Consider the following 12,381-nt stretch of genomic DNA (forward strand, 5'->3'; position numbering starts at 1 on the left):
CGAGTGGTTAAGTTCGCGCGCTCCGCTGCAGGTGGCCCAGTGTTTCGTTAGTTCGAATCCTGGGCGCGGACATGGCACTGCTCATCAGACCACGCTGAGGCAGCGTCCCACATGCCACAACTAGAAGAACCCACAACGAAGAATACACAACTATGTACCGGGGGGCTTTGGGGAGAAAAAGGAAAAAATAAAATCTTTAAAAAAAAAAAAAAAATTTGAGTTGCCCAATATGCACACTCCCAGTTGAGGTCGAACAAGGTGACTCTCTGCCTTCTTGTTTGAGTTCTCATACTTTAAACAAGTGTCCTTTTTGTGGTCTATTTAGTGCCATGTTTTTCACATTTTTGTTGGTCACCTTGCTGATTAAAATGGTCCCCAAGTGTAGTGTTGAAATGCTGTCGCTAAGCACAAAAAGGCTGTGATGTGCCTTAAGGAGAAAATACATGTGTTAGGTAAGTTTTGTTTGGGCATGAGTTATAATGCTGTTGGCCATGAATTCAATGTTAATGAATCAACAATATAGATTAAATAAGGTGTCTTTAAACAGAAACATACATAAAACAAGGTTACGTATTGATTAAGTGATGAAAATCCTGTAGCCAGAGATCATAGGAACCTAACCTTATATTTTCCTTAGGAGCAATGGTTCAGTATTCACTAATTCAGTGTCTATGGCAACTTCATAGAACATTACCACAAATAGCAATAATCAACTGCATACTGAAACATTCTGTTTATGTACCCATTCCTTCCACTAGACCAGAGGATGGCAAACCAGGCCCACAAGCCAAATCTAGCCTGCCACCTCTCTTTGTAAATAAAGTTTTACTGGAACACGGCCATGCTCATTCATTTACATACTGCCTATGGCTATTTCAGTGCTACAACAGCAGAGCTAAGTAGTTGCAACAGAGACCATATGGCCTGCAAACCTAAAATACTTACTATCTGGCCTTTTACAGAAAAAGCTTGCTGACCCATGCCCTAGACTCTAAGCTCTTTGAAGAAATAATGTCATATTCATCTTCACAATCCTAGCACAAAGCTGGCACAGTAGGACAGGTAAACTAAACTTTAGTCTAGTCAAGCACTGGACCCAGAACACAGACTTCTACTCCAAAAACTCAGGGGTAACTGCATTGAATACTAGACCTGAACAAGTCCTGAAAAAAGACACTATGCAAAGAAATAAAATAAATAACAGAATGTGACAGAAGTAAAAGGAATAAAAGGAAAAAGACCAAAGCAAATAATATCATTTGGGGGTGAAATAAGATATGAGAGATTTGGGGTTGGCCCCATGGCTGAGTGGTTAAGTTCATGCGCTCCGCTGCAGGCGGCCCAGGGTTTCGTCGGTTCGAATCCTGGGTGCGGACATGGTACTGCTCATTGAGCCATGCTGAGGCGGCATCCCACATACCACAACTAGAAGGACCCACAACTAAGAATATACAACGATGTGCCTGGGGTCTTTGGGGAGAAAAAGGAAAAAAATAAAATCTTAAAAAACAATTTAAAAAAAAAAGATATGAGAGATTCAAATAAGGAAAGGCCAAATAATAGGTATTCGGAGATGCTGGGGTAGAGTCCAGTCTGAACTCCAAAACACACTCAGAGGGGCCAGAGAGAAGGAAGGTTTGGAAAGAACTTCACCAAATATACAATGACATTTCACTTATCTAATGATACAGTTTTTACACACAGCATCAAACATGTTGTAGGTACAACTGTCACAGTCAGTTGGGGAAAATGCTGGGAATGATAAACCAAATCATAACAGAACACAAAAACTAAAATTTGACATATAAACATCTATTAACAGCTCCTATTCTCATTTGCTCATTCTTCCCCAGCAGATACACACATGTGACATTCTATTCAAGATGCTGATAACAGAGCAATCAGGTCTGAGAAAATCCTCAACAATTCCATCAGAGATCCTTGCCTTTCAGTGTGAAAATTATTTCTGATGCGATAACATCCTTAATTAACTCACTATCAGCAACAACTCATTTGCTTAGCAGTACCCTTTTCTGATTTCCAAAGGGAGCTGAGGCATACCAGAGGGCACATCCACTAAACAAAGATTGCTTGGAACCCAGGCGACATTGAATTTGAGTGGCCTAGCTGGCAGGGAGAATTTAAATGTGAGTCTCAATAGTTTAAGAAGATGCCACTTACAGTTGAGGTTGGCAGTCCCTCCCCAGGTTGCATGTTCAACCCAAACCACATCTCAAGACTGAAAACCAACAACCCACAAGCTAACCTCCTACAGCCACTCAGAGAGAGATCCAAAGCCTGTGCTTGGCAGAGAGAGAACAAACTAGCTGGGACTTTACTCTCATTACTATTACTAACAACCACCTGAAGCCAAATTTTCTGTTTCTTCTTCATAGATCTGAACTTCAGCAGTTTGTGCTAGAAACTCTCTAGGAGTTGTCAAAGCAGCAATTCCTATTAAGGCTAATCACCCAAAAGAGACAATTAAAATGAACAAGAAATGAATAGTAATATTTAAATTACACAGATAAGTTAAATAAATGACATACATCTTTATAATGAAGTATCATGCATACTGATGAAAGATTCATAGACAAATAGAAACACAGTCAGTTCTGCTATAATGCTTGTTTTGAAAATGTCAGTTTGTTCCATCGTGATCAATACATTAGGGAACAGTTTGAGTATAACACAGATTTTGTATTTGCTTACGTGAGATTTTGTTCACAAGAAACACCAGATAAACACATAAAACTCCACCCAGCTGAACCGAGCTGCACAGGAATACACAAAACACACACAGGCACACACCCCAAACATCCACCAGCCACTGCAGTTCACCACGTGAACTCAAATGTTATGAGCCACACCTATCCACATCTGGTGTTACACCTGCCCATCCAATTTCAAATAACCCTCCTTCCACCAGTTCACAATAACTCACAAGCTGCGATCCTTCTGAAGCCTACTTCTACAAGCAAACGTCAGGTCTTTTTTAAGACAGTACTTACGTATTTCTTAACCAACAAACACGTATAAAATTGTACAAGTGTTTTATTCAGTTCATATCTTTTTTTTTTTAATATGTCACTGAGGAAGTTTTTGAGTGTTATGTCCCTAACCCCATTTTCCCCATAAGCTCTGTGGTTTTTATTGTGCAATTTTGCATAGCACAGTGATTTTTAGTAATGTGTTATATTACAGCAGAACTGACTGTATGCCCAATTGGTAATTTAAAAAAGTAAACTGCAGATTAGCACATACAGAAAAATCCCATTTTTGTTAAAAAATACATTTCATGTGTCTGCAGGTATGTGTGCATATGTACACACTTATAAATGCTTAGGAAAAGGTCTGAAAAGATCTCCATCAAATAGTTAATAGTGAAGGCAAGAATACAAGTGACTCTCACTTTAAACTTTACATACATTTTTGTTTGATTTAGGAACAATGAATTGGTATTACTTCTGCAATTTTTAAAATTCTCTTTATTTTTAAAGATTGGCACCTGAGCTAAGAACTGTTGCCAATCTTTTTTTTTTTTCCTTTCTGCTTTTTCTCCCCAAATTCCCCCAGTACACAGTTGTATATTCCAGCTGTGGGTCCTTCTAGTTGTGGCCTGTGGGACGCCGTCTCAACGTGGCCTGACGAGTGGTGCCATGTCTGCGCCCAGGATCTGAACCAGCGAAACCCTGGGCCACTGTAGCGGAACGCGCGAACTTAACCACTTGGCCATGGGGCCGGCCCCTAAAATTCTCTTTAAAAAACAAATAAATTTGTTCCAGTACCAGAAGTACGAAAAGAGTGATCAAACCTGATTATGTCAGCCCCCTGCTTAAAATCCTCAATACTTGATATCCAAACTACTTGATATTTATGAAGTATCTGGCCCCTCCTATCTTCTCCTGCCTCATCCCTCACTGTTCCTCCCCTCATTTACATACTCAACTAAGATTTATTTGGAATCTTCTACATGAAGGTACTGGAGATAAAGCAGTGAACAATGAGATACGGACCCCACTCTCAGAGAGCCTTGAATCTAGCAAGGGAGAGACCTTAACCACCACCAACAAAACTGCACCTAAAATTACTTAATTAGATATGTGGTATTACAAAGGGGAAACAGCCAGGTTTGGGGATCGGGCAAAGATTCCCTGGAAAAGGGAAGTGATATTTAGGCTGAGAATTTAAGGAAAAGTAAGAATGGGGCTGATAAAGAGAGAAGAACATTGCGGGCAGAGACAATATGCAACAGCCAAAGGGCCAGAAAAGAGCTTGGGCCTTTTAAGGAAGAAGCCAGGGGGGCTGAAGAACAACAACAAAAGGGGGAAGGGAGATATGAGACAAGGTTAGAAGTAGCAGGGCCCAAATTATGTGGGGCCCAGTAGACTATGTTAAGGATTTTGGACCTGATTCTAACAGCAAAAAGGAACAATTGAAGACTTTCAAGCAGAAAAGCAACATGATCAGAAATGTGCACCTGGAAGCTCATTTGGGTTACTGTCAAAAAAGAAAAGCCTGGGGCTGGCCCGGTGCAGCAGCGGTTAAGCGCGCACGTTCCACTTCAGCGGCCCGGGGTTCACCAGTTCAGATCCTGGGTTCGGACATAGCACCGTGTGGCAAAAGCCATGCTGTGATAGGCGTCCCACATATAAAGCACGGGAAGATGGGCATGGATGTTAGCTCAGGGCCAGTCTTCCTCAGCAAAAAGAGGAGGATTGGCAGATGTTAGCTCAGGGCTAATCTTCCTCGGAAAAAGAAAAGAAAAGAAAAGCCTGAGGAGGACCAGGAAAATAAATGTGGAAAAATCACTGGGAACTTCTTTCAATAGTCTATGGATTACTGAAATGATGAGAGCTTGGACTAGGATAGCGGTAGTGGAAATAGAAAAAAGTGGATGGATTCAAATTATGTTTAAGACGTATATTCACAACTCTTGTTACTGACTGCATGCGGGGGGGATAGAGAAAAGGAAGGGGTAGGGGCCAGCCCAGTTGCACAGCTAAGTTTACATGTTCCACTTTGGTGGCCCAGGGTTCATCGGTTCAGATCCCGGGTGCAGGCCTACACACCGCTTGCCAAGCCACGCTGTAGTAGGCGTCCCACATATAAAGTAGAGGAAGACGGGCACAGATGTTAGCTCAGGGCCAGTCTTCCTCAGCAAAAGGAGGCAGATTGGCAGTGAATGTTAGCTCAGGGCTAATCTTCCTCAAAAAAAAAAGAAAGAAAAGAAAAGGAAGGGGTAAAGGATGACTCAACTCTCTATCAAGTGCACTTCTCACATCCTAGCCTCCAGCCATAGTGAACTACTTGCACTTCCCTAAGCCTTCATTCTTCTTTCAGGTTTTCATGCCTTAGAGTGGGAATGCCCTTATATCATCCGTCAGCTGCCAAATGCCTCCTCATCACAGTATTTCCTAACCATGAGGAGATTAGGTGCTCTAACTGCGTGCTCCCACAGCCTCTCATGCTTGCCTTTATCAGAGCACTTAGAACACTACATTATAATCATATATTTATATTTCTGTCTTCCTGACAAGACACTTAAAAAATAAAACACCTAACAGAAAAGGAAGATCCATAAAAGATTAGTTATAACCTTTATGAGGGATACTCTTCAACTTTGAGGCCAAGGTCAAGAAAGCCTGAGACACTTTCTCAAACTGTCATTGTTGCTACAATTTAAAGGTAATTAGACCGTGGAGCTAATCCAATAGAACAATTTATCTCTTATTCAAATAGGCTTCCAATTTACTTCCTGCAATAGGCTGTAATATCCAAACTAGAAGAGGGCAGCAGTGAGGGACTCTACCATAGCAGCAACTCCTGTGAAGCACCTTGACATGCTGGGGCCCCATGCAACCATGGCACATAGAAGTTGGTAGTTCCATTTATAAGCAATGACTGTTTTCTAAGTCATCCAGAAAACAGCTAAAGACTAAGAAGAATATAGAAAGATAAATGGAAATTTTAAATTAAACCTCAAAGGACAAGTCTCCCTATCCCACCACTTTTGACTCCTCAGCAGATAACCATGCCTTCAACTTCAAAGAGAAAATAGAAAACATCAAAAAGGACCTCCCTCATCTTGCTAGAAAATCCACAGACTTACCTGCATCCCCAATTATCTGTTTCTCCTTTCCCTCAAGCATAAGAAGAGAGACCTCTACCTCTTTCAGGCTCATCTCTTCACTTGTGATTTAGAACCTACTCCCTTCCCATCCTCTGCAAGGAGCTCTCCCTGCCATCTAACACCTTTCTTTTAGATTTTCAACCTATTTATCATTCTACGTTTTTTCCTCAAGTGACTAAATCAGCTCTCATGACTTCATTATCATCTATGAGGATCCCTTCAAATATCTTCATCTCCGGTCTGGACCACTCTCCTCAGCTTCAGATATGTTAGCCTCTAAATATCTCCACTTCACTGTCCTACAGAAATTCTAACATGTCCAAAACTAAACTCATCATATCTTTCTCCTAAAACCAATCCCATTTTTATTCCCTAACTCAAGGAATGGACCATCATCCACCCAGTTTCCAAGGCAGAAACACGTAGGTAGGCCTTACTTTTGACTCCCTCTTCTCTCTCAGCTCTCCACGTCCAAGTAAGTCTGTTGAATTCTACACCTCATTAATATACCTCATATCTGCTCACTTCTCCCCACCTCCAAAGCCATTTCTGGCTCAGGTCCTTTCCACATCTCACTTGGATTACTGTAGCACACTCCTACTCTTCTTACATGTAGTCTTACTCTTCTCTAGACTTTTCACAAAGGAGCCAGTTATATTTCTAAAACACATATCTGACATGTTATTTCCCTATTTAAAGCATTCAATAGCTCCCTACTACCTTCAGAATAAAGGCCAAATTACTGCATGATCCTCCAAGATCTGGTTCTAGCTCATCCCACCAACCCATTCTACTATGAATTTTACTCTCAAGGCACAATGAACCAGCCATTTGCAGTTTTCCAACTATTATGTTCTCTCTCCCTAGCTTCACAAAATCCTACATGGAATCCTGAAGCATCATATTGGTTACTCTGAACCCAAAGCAGCAAAAAGTTCTTATCCTATACTAAGTAAACCTTCACTTAGAAAATTACCTGTATTAAGTTCTACAGTGCCACATGGTGGTGAAAGGGAGAAGCACATAAAGATAAAGGAAGTGTAGGTGGAGGAGATGGATGAGGACATCAGGGAGCATGAAGTGATCTGCCTTCCTTGTGATTAGTGGAAAACATCTGGGCAGTGCCTTACAGCTGCATGTGCCAGAGCACTCATGCTTACTTAGGTAGTCTTGCTCATTACAGCACCCTAAGGAACTTACATCACTGGGGCTCAGGCTGCCCAGCCCATTCTCCTGCTCAGAATCCTTCCCAGACTCAGTGCCCTGGGAGGACCGAGGATGGGATGGATGAATCCAGATCTCCAGGCGAGTCGTGTCATCTCCAACATGCCGGAAAGTAGACTTCTTTCCTTTCCGCCATTGGTCAGGGCTCAGTTCCAACTCCTCGTGTTGCTTCTTTTCCATCTGTTCGGCCTGTACAACATACAAACACAAAAGCTCAGACTCTCCTGAGATTCAGCTAAAAAAGAGAAGCGCTCACCTCACCTGAGTTTGTTGCTCAATGGCTATAAAAAGTAAAGACTATGCCATCATTCCAAAGGAGCATCTGCTTTGTTTCACAAAGGTTATTAATTCTCTAAACTAGATGCTGTGGAACATGTATACCCAAGGGCCCTGGAGAGCTCTGCTAAAGATGAGTTTAGCTCTGCATAGGGACTGACTGACTCTCCATCAGCACAGCCAGATGGGACCCCTTGAGGACTTTATTAGTCATTCTCTTGAGGACACAGAAGCACTAAGAAAAACACATTCTTATAGGAAGAAATAACTCTGCCTACATCGCCACTCACCTTTCGTTTGGTCTCTTCAAACAAACTCATGAGACTCTCCTTGGCAGTCAGGATAGGATTGCTGGCAGCTAAACTGCGCATATAGTAATACACAGCATCAAGCTTCCTCCTCTGTGGAAAGAGACCAGAGACACTGAGTCAACCAATTCTCTTCTTGACTCCAACCTGAGTCAGCTGACCCAGGAAACCCTACTATCCCTCCCAACCTGTGCCCCAAGCTGTGAGGAATTCCAATAAGAAAATCATAATGCTATACATGGTGGAAGCCATGGTAATTACATCAGAGATCTCTTCTTGCACAGTACCTCTCTTACATGCAGAGGTACTCTAAGAGCCAAGTACTCATAAGAGGGAGAAGAGAATAAAGAGCCTCATAAAACATAAAAGCCAATTATGTTTTGTTTTTAGAGAAAATGTTAAACTCACTTATTAACTATTTATTATTTTTTTAAATTATAAATAAACAATGGCAACATCATTGATTAAGCATAACATTGAGGCAAGTGATCAGCATTTCATAGATATTATCTCTAAACTGAAGGACACTGCCCCATAGGTATTATTATTCCCATTTTAAAGATAAGGAAACGGGAGCTCAGGGAGATTATTACATAACTTGTCCAACAAGGTCTCAAAGCCAACTCCTGGATAAGCCAGTACTGAAACCAGGTCTGTCTGGCTCCTAAATTCATGTTTTCACTGTACCATACTGACTCTGCTGAGAAAAGGAAAAATAAACCACCATCCAATGAATTCAGCAAATAAATATTTCAAGTCCATTTTACAACCAATTAATAGGGAAAAGAAGTAAAAGAAAGGGAGGGTCAGAAAGGAAAAGAGAAAAACACTGAAACAAAGGGGGAAAGAACGTCCAAAAGCCTATCTCTTCAAATTCATACACATCTTTACCTTCTTCTACAGCTGTCTCACAATGCATCTAAAATACTAGCTTCTCTCTCCCCTATGCCACATACTTGATTTTAGACTGTATTTTATCAATTCTAGAATTTTTTTTCCTATTTTAACATCTCTGAAGTTGAGATACAACTTACAATCAATATCTACCATTATGTCTTATTTTAATTCACATTTTTCTTTCTTAGTGGTACAGAATATAATGGTGCATCTAACAATCAATCTCATCATATTTCATAAAGTCTAATTTGTATCACTGTCTATATACCTCAATTGTCTTCTCAATAAAGTTTTTTTGAGGGCAGAAACCACATTACATATTTATCACTCACAGCACCTGGCAAAGGACTGCACATAGAGGCATGTCCTCAGTAAATACTTGAGGTTCACTGGATAACTGATAAGAGGAGACAAAAAAGTTGAGAAAGTGATGTTAAAAGACAACTAGGAGAGCCAGTTCTGATGGCCTAGTGGTCAAGTTTCGGTGCGCTTCACTTCAGCAGCCTGGGTTTGATTCCCAAGCGTGGAACCACACCATTCCTCTGTCAGGAGCCATGCTGTGGTAGTGGCTCACATAGGACTAGAAGGACTTACAATTAGAATATACAACTGTGTACTGGGGCTTTGGGGAGGGGGAAAAAAAGGAAGAAGAAGATTGGCAAGAGATGTTAACTCAGAGTGAATCTTTCCCAGAAAAAAAAAAGACAACTAGGATAAGGAGACAGAAAAAGAGAGGACAGAGGAAAAAGACTTGAAAGCAGTACTAATTTAGGTAAGAGGTCCACTAAAGAAAAATATACCAATTTAATTAGAATGGCAAAAAAGCCACTGAGGGAATTCAGCAAAGCTGCAAGAGACAAAATTAATACTAAAAAATCAGTTCTATTTCTGCACATTAGTATTGAACAATTTGAAAAGGAAATCACAACAACTCCATTTACAATAGCATCAAAACAAATGACATACTTAGGAATAAATTTAACCAAGGAAGTGCAAAACTTAAACACCAAAAACTACAAAACATTTCTGAAACCAATTAAAGACCTAAACAAATGCAAAACATCCTGTGTTTGCAGAGTAGAAGACAATACTGTAAAGATGGAAAATTCTCCAAAGCAATCTACAGAGTCAATGCAATCTTTATCAAAATCCCAATGACAGTTTCTGAAGAAATGAAAAAAGTCAATCCTAAAATGCATATGGAATTGCAAGGACTCCCAAATAGCCAAAACAATCTTGAAAAAGAACAAAGGGGCCAGCCCAGTGGTGCAGTAGTTAAGTGCACACATTCTACTTCGGCAGCTCAGGGTTCACCAGTTCGGATCCCGGGTATAGACATGGCACCGTTTGGCAAGCCATGCTGTGGGAGGCGTCCCACATATAAAGTAGAGGAAGATGGGCACAGATGTGAGCTCAGGGCTAATCTTCCTCAAAAAAATAAAATTAAATAAATAAATAAAAAGAAAGAGGAAATTTTCACAGAAGCTGTTACGTGGATGAAGCTAGAGGATATAATATTAAGTGAAATAAGCTACTCACAAAAAGACAAAGAATGTATGATTCTACTTATATTAGGTACCTGGAGTAGACAAATTGATAGAGGCAGAAAGTAGAAGGGTGGTTGCCAGTGGCTGGAGGGAGGGGGGAATGAGGAGTTATTGTTTAATGTGTCTAGATCCAGTTCTGCAAGATGAAGAGAGTTCTAGAGATTGGTTGCACAAAAATGTGAATGTACTTAACACTACCGAACACTTAAAATGGGTACACTTAAAATGGCTAAGTAGACTTAAAAATAGGTAAGATGATAAATTTCATTTTGCATGTATTTTACAATTAAAAATATATTTTTTAATTTTTTAAAAAATAGGCAAAGGACTTGAACAGACACTTCTCCAAATGACCAATAAGCATACAAAAAGATCCTCAACATCAATAGTCGTTAGGGAAATGCAAATCAAAACCATGAGATACCTCTTCACACTCCTAGATTTGTAGATATCAATAAGCTGATTCTAAAGTTTATATGGAAAGGCAAAAGATCCAGAATAGCCTACGCAATACTGAGGAAGAAGAACAAAGTTGGAAGACTGACACTACCCAACTTCAAGACTTACTATTAAGCTACAGTAACCAAGACAGTGTGGTACTGGCCAAAGAACAGACAAATAGATCAATGGAACAGAATAGAAAGCCCAGACATAGACCTACACAAATATAGTCCGAAGATCTTTGACAATGGAGCAAAGGCAATTCAATGGAGACAGGATAGCCTTTTCAACAAACGGTGTTGCGACAACTGGACATCCATATTCAAAACAATGAATCTAGACACAAACCTTGCATCTTTTACAAAAATTAACCCAAAATGGATCACAGACTTAAATGTAAAATGCAAAACTATACAACTCCTAGAAGATAACACAGGAGAAAATCTAGGTAACCTTGGGTTTGGCGATGATTTCTTAGATACTATACCAAAAGTACAATCCATAAAAGAAAAAGTTGGCAAGTTGGATTTCATTAAAATTAAAAACTTCTGTGTAAAAGACATTGCTAAGAAAATGAAAAGACAAACCACAGACCGAGAGAAAGTATTTGCAAAACACATTTCTGTTAAAGGACTGGTATCCGAAATATACAATGAACTCTTAAAACTCAACAACAAGAAAAGAAGCAGGAGCCAGCCTGGTGGCATAATGGTTACGTTTGTATGCTCCACTTTAGGGGCCTGGGGTCCACGGGTTTGGATCTCATGTGCAGACCTACATACCACTCACCAAGCCATGCTGTGGTGGCATCCCACATACAAAGTAGAGGAAGATTGGCTGAGATGTTAGCTCAGGGATAATCTTCCTCACACACACACACAAAAAATTAAAAATGGGCAAAAGATCTAAACAGACAACTCACCAAGGAAGATACAAAGATGGCAAATAAGCATATGAAAAGATGTTTCACAACATATGTCATTAAAGAATTGCAAACTGAAACGAGATATCACTATACACCTATTAGAATGACCACAATCCATAACACTGACAACACCAAATGCTGACAAGGATATAGAACAACAGGAACTCTCATCCAGTACTAGTGGGAATGCAAAATCGAACAGCCATTTTGGAAGAGACTGACAGTTTCTTCCAAAACTAGATATACTCTTACCACACAATCCAGCAATCACATTCCTTGTATTGCTATTTACCCAAATGAGTTGAAAATTTAGGTACACACAAAAACCTGATGGAAATGTTTACAGCATTTTTATTCATAATTGCCAAAACTTGGAAGCGACCAAGATGTCCTTCAATAGGGCAATGGATAAATAAACTGTGGTACACAACCACACAATGGAATATTATACAACAATAAAAGAGCTATCAAGCCACAAAAATAACCCTAAATGTATACTGCTAAGTGAAAGAAGCCAATGTGAAAAGGCTACACGCTATATGGCTCAAACCATATGACATTCTGGAAAAGGCCAAACTATAGAGAGTAAAAACATTAGTTATTGCTAGAGGTTTGGGGGTGGGAGGAGGG

The 12,381-nt window shown here is 40.1% G+C and overlaps 1 protein-coding gene across 5 annotated transcripts in view; it reads right to left on the minus strand.

Annotated features, from left to right (window-relative positions):
• The window catches only part of SMG6 (SMG6 nonsense mediated mRNA decay factor), a 212,796-nt gene that overhangs the window by 188,961 nt on the left and 11,454 nt on the right, over positions 1-12,381 (minus strand). For all 5 annotated transcript variants that reach the window (XM_008526314.2, XM_070562918.1, XM_008526313.2 and 2 more), the window contains 2 exons: positions 7,924-8,034; positions 7,334-7,546 (listed from right to left, as the gene is read on the minus strand). In XM_008526314.2, the coding sequence (XP_008524536.2) occupies positions 7,334-7,546; positions 7,924-8,034 (324 nt within the window). The remainder of the gene's footprint in view (positions 1-7,333; positions 7,547-7,923; positions 8,035-12,381) is intronic.

This window comes from Equus przewalskii, chromosome 10, assembly GCF_037783145.1.
Source record: "Equus przewalskii isolate Varuska chromosome 10, EquPr2, whole genome shotgun sequence".
Lineage (NCBI taxonomy): Eukaryota > Metazoa > Chordata > Mammalia > Perissodactyla > Equidae > Equus > Equus przewalskii.